Genomic DNA, 7,748 nt, shown 5'->3' with positions numbered 1-7,748 from the left:
CTGCTGAAAGGACTGGATTGTAGCTGCTGGTTCATGCCTAGTGTCTGCCTGCCTAGAGGACTGGTCTGCAGCTGCTGTGTTGTATTTGGTGTTTGCTATGGGACTGCTGCCAAAGATCAAGCTCATCCCTAAAGAACTATTGCCGAACAGGTCCACTTCCCCCTGTATCCTAGTAACTTTTCTCTTCCACTATCTCTGTTGGGTGGTGGGCTAGGAGAGAGGTTGAACCCTTATTATAAGTAGGTTGCAAAAATTTATGCCTACAGATTCTGATATGGACATTGTGATTGTTGCTATGGTAAACAGCAGGCATACTTAAGGAAAAAAGAACTAGCAAAAAAGCTATCAGGTAAGGTTAAGTGGGTGGGAAGGTAAGACTGACTTTAATAATTGATTACATCACTGTACTTCAAGCTACAAATGCTGAGCTTGGGAGCACTTGTAAACATCTGCCCTTCCTGAGTGTTACTAAACTGCTCTCACTTGACTTGAAGATATCTCGGATCTCCAAAGGAATCAGAAGTCCTCAACACTTTCATCTTACAGCTTGATTTTAAAGCTCAGCCACTTGAGACATCAAAATCTCTTAATCTTAAATTATGGCAAAAACATCTTAAATGTGTCTAAGAACTTTGGGTTAAAAAAAAAAACACCTCAAAACACAAAATTTTTAACAAAACCTGAAACTACGAGGGGGGAAAAACAGCAAAGAAAATCATCAACATGAAAATATGAATGAGATTGCAAAGGATGGAGTCTGAAAATACTTCTGAAACTGAAGACTGAGTCAGCCTACTTTTTATTTTTTTTAAGAGCCAGAGCTTTGTGTACCTCAGGCTGGTCTCCAACTATGTATCTAGAATGGTCTTGAACTTCTGATCTTCCTGATTCTATCTCCTCAGTGCTGGGGACTAAACTCAGGTCCTCATGAATACATGCTAGGCAAGCATTCTACTGTGGCAAAACAAAGTGAACTAAGCTATCTAGGGTTCTAGTCAACAAGTATGTGTTAAACTCCCTGTGTCAGCTGCTGGGATGACAGTGACAGATTAGGTTCCTCTTCAGAACAGCAGGCATTTACAGACAGTTGTGAAGCAGGGATGTCCTCCGGCTGTAAGTGACTGCAGTATCACGATGGTAGCAGCCGCATGGCAATGACAGGGAGACGTGGAACTACGAGAACTTATAATCAAGCTTTAGAGTCTGAAAAGGGAGATACCTCAAACTTTCTGAATTACCATCGATATAAAACAATTGTTTGAGAAATGAGAACATTTTAGAAATACTTGTTATCCCTTCCACTTTAATGACATCATTTTGATGTAATATGAATGGAAATGTTTAGGCCTCCTTTTTCTCTATTTACGTATGTGGAATGTACACATTGCTTGTGTGTGTACCTGTGGAGACCAGAGAGGCATTGGATCCCCTGGAGCTGGAGCTACGAGCAGTTGTGAGCTGTTGGGTATGGGTGCTAGGAACTGAACTCAGGTTTTCTGGAAGAGCAACAAGTACTCTCAACCATTGAGCCATCTCTCTAGCTTTTTCTTTAAACAATGAAAAAATATCTTAAAATAGTATTTTGTGTGTATGTTGTGGAGGTCAGTAAGTGACTTTTACAACATCATGACTTTTTCCTTCCATTATGTGGACATGGGGATTGAACTTAGGCCTTCCGGTTTGGTGGTAAGCACCCTTACTCACTGAGCTAGTTCATAGGCCTAGGCCCATTTCTTCTAATAGTTTAAGTTTTAGACTAGAATGCTGTGATGAGGCTTAATATTGTAAGCTGAATGTATATATATCGACATCTCAGTAAAGTAATAAAATACTAAAGCTCCAGTGAATACAAAGCTACCTTTTATTTATAATGAGGCACATTCTGAAGCACTACAAAGTCAAGCCCTGAGTCAAACCAACTGAGCCATCAAATTTGTTTCATAATAGAATTTAAGCAGTTGCTCTCTAATCTGAGTAAAAGACAAAAGAGCACTACTACTATGTTCTCTTGCTTTTAATTTCAAATGACAAAGAAATTCATGTTTTAAACATAATTTTGGAAGATCAATAACAATGAACCAAGCCCTTAATGTAAACAGAAATATATGTGGAGAAGGAAGATGAAGGGTAAGGCCACCACTCTGTATTACTTTTGTAACCTTTTGTGAATTCAGATTATTAAAAACTAAGTTTTGCTAGACATGGCAGGACATGTCTATAACCCTGGCACACTAGAGAGGCTGAGGCAAGGCCAGCCTGGGCTACATAGAAAGTTCCAGGTTTGCCTAGGGGCACAGAGAAACCTTTAAAAAAGTTTTAAGAAACATGTTTTGGATGTATAGACATAAACCAAATAAACTCATCTTAAAAAAGCAACACTTATTTCTTTTTGTTATTATAGAATTTTGTGGTGATTTTTTTTTCTGTTTTCTTTAAAATGTCTGAAATCATGAAATTCTGAATGGAAACCTCAAAATGAAGTAAAGTACAACTATAGAGACTGAATGTGAAGCCTCAGATTCATGCCCTGGCTCTACTCCCCATGAGCCACGTGACTGGACATGCCACTTAACATTATCCTAGGGTTATCACGGAAATCAAATGAGATACAGGAAAGGAAGCTCTGTCAAGTGTAAAGTCTGTGCAAGTGCAATCACTTCTAGACGTTCCCAATTTTAACACAAAGTTTTAAAGGACTGTTTTAATTTATACCATGTATTCTTTCAATGGGCAAGAACACATTTTAAAAATGGTATTCAAACAAAGAAATACAGCAACTCAGTTTATTATATGCATATTCTTCTGCATTGTTGCTAACAGTTCACTGGTCCAAAATTACTAAAATACTTAAAAAACTATACATTATGTAAACAAAACATAAATAAGACAGTATTGTTCTTTGTACATATATTTAGTACAGATTATTAGGGATTTAAGGAATATGTACAATTTTACACCATAAACTGCATTTTCTTAATGCATAAATATATATATATATATTCTTTTTACAGAAACAAAAATGTCACTAATGACATAGAATACTACTATACTGTAGATACACCACAACAATCCAAATTCAAGAAGAAACATATCAATATAAGTGTGAAAAGGCTAGCTTACTTAAAACAGTCAAACCTGACTTGTTCAATTTATGTTATATAGACAGGTACATCTTGATGACATATTTTGAACAAAAAAACCTTGGAAAACATCCTCACACCAATGAATGAAATAGTATACTTTTTCCTCTCCAATAAAACAAAGTACTGGGCAAGCTAATGAAGGTACATTAAGACACACATCCACCTCCACACACAGACACACATACATGTATAAACAGTATGTTTTCACACAAGTATGAACAATATGTTTTCAACAGTATAATAAAGTTAAAATTTTTATGGGAGTTAAAACAATGCCCCATTATTTAAAAACTGGCTCAGTTGATCTAAATTCAAGATGCAGCTGTGTCAGGCTTCTCTAAACCAGATGACGAAAAAGCTGGGAAGACAGAGGCAAGATTTTGACTAGTAGATACAACTGGAGGAAGAGATGAAGACAATGAAGATACCTTAGCTGCTGGAGTATTTATGGTATTTAAAATGGCTCCTTCTGGGCTGACCAATAACTTTTTGACAGAGGTATCTAAATGAAATACCGATGTGCTACTTGGCAGTGGAGGATTACTGGAGGAAATGGCAGAAACCAAAGATGTTTTAGCTAAAAGAGTAGCTGGAGAGGACTTAATTACTGACGTCAATGCTGCCGGTGGTGCAGGTGGAACACACACATTAGCAGGCGTGTTTACGATGTGTGGTGGTGTATGTACTGTAGAGAGAGAACTTGGACTTCCAAGAGAATTTACAATCTTTGTAGAGTTTCTTACAGAATGCTTTAAAGGCTGTCCACTTAAAGAATTATTTGATGTCTGTATGATCTTCTGGACAGGATTATCTACTGGTGTAGCCAGTATGCTCTGGCCACTGTTAAGAACTAAGGGAGGTCCATATTTTGGATTAGTAGAGATAAGGAGGACATGGCTACCAGCTCCAAGACCTTGCGGCGGAACAATAAACCGGGCTCCATTCATCATGATTTGAGTTCCTGGTGCCAAAGGTGTACTCGTGTTAATGACTATTTTTTGCTGAATACAAGGTTCACTGAATGGAGCACCTGCCAGACTAGTTATATTTGACGGTGGTGAACAAGTGTGAATGGCAGAGCCACCTGCAATAGAATTATTACTGAGAGTTGTTCTTACTAATGAAGGGGACATATGCTGGCTTGGCATAGAAGTAACATTAGAAATATTAATTATTTTACCTGGACTTGGTGAGGGGGATGATAATTCAGCTGGAGGCTTACTTGTGTTTGCATTTGTTGGCACTGTAGTTGTAGTCCCTGGTGACTGAAACTGAAGAGAAGTTCGGGATTGTCTTTTAGAGAGAGATACAGGGTGTGTGGTTCCTGGTACTGTTGCTGACTGTGGAACTGTGTTGACTATTTTTGGAGATGTAGTCACAGGTGTAGGCAAGGCAACAGTCACAGGGATCTGTAAAGCTGATGTCAAACATTTGGGAGACACTGTTGGTTGTGTAGTTGAAATGAGAACAGATGATGCGAGGTGTCCTGTTTTTACAGTTGATATAGCCACAGTGTTTCCAAGATTTGATGCACAAAGTCTATTTGACAAAACAGGCATAATTCTGGAAGAGGTATCATTTCCACTAACTAAAACAGGAGGTCGTGTTCCTACTGAAGCAGGGGATGAGGTCACTGAAAGGGAACTCAAAGGTACATTTGCTCCTATTCCTGAAAATGTATTTGTAGCTCTTGCTGACTCACTAGCAGGAGGAAGATTGTGATTCACAATATTTGAGCTTGCTGGCACTGAGTTACCACCTGGTGAGATGGGGGAGATACAGCCCTTACTACTTTTGTCTTCACCTTTTGGCATTACATTTTGCAATATATTAATTGATGACAGAGCTGGCAGATTTCCTGGAGGATTTATAATTGCTTGACCTATGTTTAGTCCAATTTTCACATCTTTAATCTGAGACACAGTTGGTGAAGAATTTATTTTTATTGGTGCTCCTACTGTAGAGGGAATTAGTACTATCTGGGGTTGCTCTGGATTCTTAATGTATGTTTTATTCAAGGGAGAAGGAAGTGTCTGTTTTAATGATTCTGCAACAATAGTTGAGGATGAAGTGCCACCAGGAACTGGAGCATTAATAAAAACGACTTTCTGGGTAGAAACACCTGGAGAGGTTGGTGCTGGTGCCACATTAACTGAAGACACACTGCCAGAAGGAAGAACAGATGGAGCGGACACCAGCACTAGTTTCTGACCTGGAGTTTCACTGAGCACATCTCCATTTATTGCTGTTGTTGCTTCTGATCTTGTAACTGGGTAACTTTTTGTGATATAATCTACTTGTTGTGGTTTAGTTGATGTATGAATAACATTTGTATTGGATTGCCCAAAATTTCCTGCTGATATGCTAATTACATTAACTGAACTATTTGTTGTTGATGGTAGCAATGAGCTGGAAGAAACAGAGGACTTCAAGGGTGAAGAGGGCATGAATGACGTTTTTTCTATCATGGGGCCCACATAACCACTGCTGAAGGTTTGGCCTAATGTAGATTTGAGATTTTTCCCCATGGGTGGATGAAAGCCACATGAAACAGACACAGATGTAGGTGCTTGGCTGAAAGATGGTAGACTAGATGTAGTAGTCACTCCAGCTACTTGTGAGGAAACAGGGCATGATGTTGATTTTGGCACAAGAAATGCCTGAAATTGAGGTGCAAAGGTGAAAACAGAACTTGAAGATAAACTGTTGGGTGAATTTTGCTCTGGATGAGTTTGTACTTTTACAACTCCAGTGTTCCCACCTCGCGTCCTAACAAGAATTGACTGTGAATCTCTTATACATACAGTTTTTAGTTCTTGCTTTGCCTCAGAAGAATCAACAGTTTGCTGTGAAAAACAGGGGAGAGAACTGCCAGGATCTGGAGATTCATTTAGTGTTGTTGCTGGCAAGAGAGGCTGTGCTGTGGATGAAATGGCAGGTGAAGTATTGCACTGGGGGACTGTGGTGGATGAAACTGTATTCTTGACTTTCTCTGCTTCACTCTGGCTAATCTTCACTGGTGATGTTAACATATTACTTACAGAGGTTACAGGTGACAAAGGCTGTGATCTAGAACTCACATTTGATGAAGGTGTAACTGTCTTATTGAGAACTATATTAGGCAGTTGGGTAGACACAGAGGTGACAGGAACAGATACTAAAGAACAGTTTACACTTGTCATCTGTGGGCAAGGTGAAGAGTGTTCTGGGCCTTTCTGCTGAGGTGGTGCTATCTCTTTTCCAACTGCTTTCCCCTCTTTGTGCTGAATCACAAAATTCTTAGGCAGAATAAGAACTTGCTGCATGATCTTTTCTCCCGTTTTAGAATCCACCATGGGTTGCATCTGAATCTTGACAGAACTACTATGAAGGTCTACTGGCAACCACTGACCACAGGGCATTTTGTACACCATCTGTAAAGGTCCCTTTGTACTCGTGAGGCAGGTCAATGCTGGCTTTATGGGGCTTGTTTCTGCAGGAGATAGAGCTGGCTTTTCCACAGCAGGAGCACTCCTACCTGTGGAAGGGGGCAGTTGATTTGTTAAGGTCACTTTGTTCCCAATATTCTTTGCAAGCAAAGCTTGAATAGGTTTGGTCCCTTTTTGGAGAGGAGACACTGGTACTGAATCCTTTGAGGCAAATGACTCTGGAAATGGCAGTTCTGTAGGCTTTGATTCATTCAAACAGTCAATCTGCATGTCGACATCTAAGTTCTCAACTGATGTCTCATTTGTGCTTAGCTTTGCTTTCTTCCTTGGGGAAAGCTCTTTTGTGCTATCGTCTAGATAACTACTTTGTTTGGACTGTCGTTTAAGTGTTTTAGGCAGTGTCTTCACTATGTCTTTAGAAGGCAATTCTTTTTTCAACAACTTGCTTCTGGCCATAGGAAAGCCTATTTCTGATAATTTCATATCATCTGAAAATTATAAAAACAAGCATTTTGTTTATAGAAAACAGTGACTGAGTAATACGAATTAAAAAAAAAAAACCAAAGTTGTCCTTTGAGCATGTAATTTAAGAAGTCTACTGTACAGACATTTAAAAGCTTCTGCACTACTGAAGAAGGTTGACAAGCTGACTTCCATATCCCAAATACACTTAACAGCAACCTATTACTAGTTTTGGTTTAATCCTGCTGTTTATGTGTGTTAAGGAAAAACTCATCAATAAAAAGTTTAATCTTGCTAGTTTTCTTTCTCTAGATAGGGAAAACTTTATACCATAGAAGAATGGTTGCTATTTTATATTGTCTTTAGGGATTCTAAATGAAAACAAATGTTCAACCTTTCCTGTTTTTTATCCTTAAATAATTTATGGTCATATCTGGTTAGAAGAAGACCACTTTTACAATTCACAAAAGACATGAAATATGTTAACACATCATCACAAGTCTTCACATCATCTTCCTATATAACTAAAGAATGTCACCAGTGAGTTAAAATGAGTCACATACAACTTAATCATTGGTCTAGCTACCCATACTCATTAGAATGATATGTTTACTTTGGTCTCAGTTGGCCATCAACCTTGGCCACACCTCATTTAAAAAAAAAATCGTCACAATCTTAAGGACGTGTCAAATTCATTTACAGCAAACTTTGCCAA

The 7,748-nt window shown here is 38.6% G+C and overlaps 1 protein-coding gene across 1 annotated transcript in view; it reads right to left on the bottom strand.

Annotated features, from left to right (window-relative positions):
• Positions 1 to 1,838: 1,838 nt before the first annotated feature.
• The window catches only part of Kiaa2026 (KIAA2026 ortholog), a 77,670-nt gene continuing 71,760 nt past the window's right edge, over positions 1,839 to 7,748 (bottom strand). The window contains exon 8 of the mRNA XM_028764071.1: positions 1,839 to 7,059. Within this exon, the coding sequence (XP_028619904.1) occupies positions 3,455 to 7,059 (3,605 nt within the window). The 3' untranslated portion in view covers positions 1,839 to 3,454. The remainder of the gene's footprint in view (positions 7,060 to 7,748) is intronic.

The sequence above is a fragment of the Grammomys surdaster genome, unplaced genomic scaffold (assembly GCF_004785775.1).
Source record: "Grammomys surdaster isolate TR1022 unplaced genomic scaffold, NIH_TR_1.0 141, whole genome shotgun sequence".
Classification (NCBI taxonomy): Eukaryota; Metazoa; Chordata; class Mammalia; order Rodentia; family Muridae; genus Grammomys; species Grammomys surdaster.
Note: the sequence above shows the minus strand (reverse complement) of the source record. Positions and strands in the feature narration are given on the sequence as shown.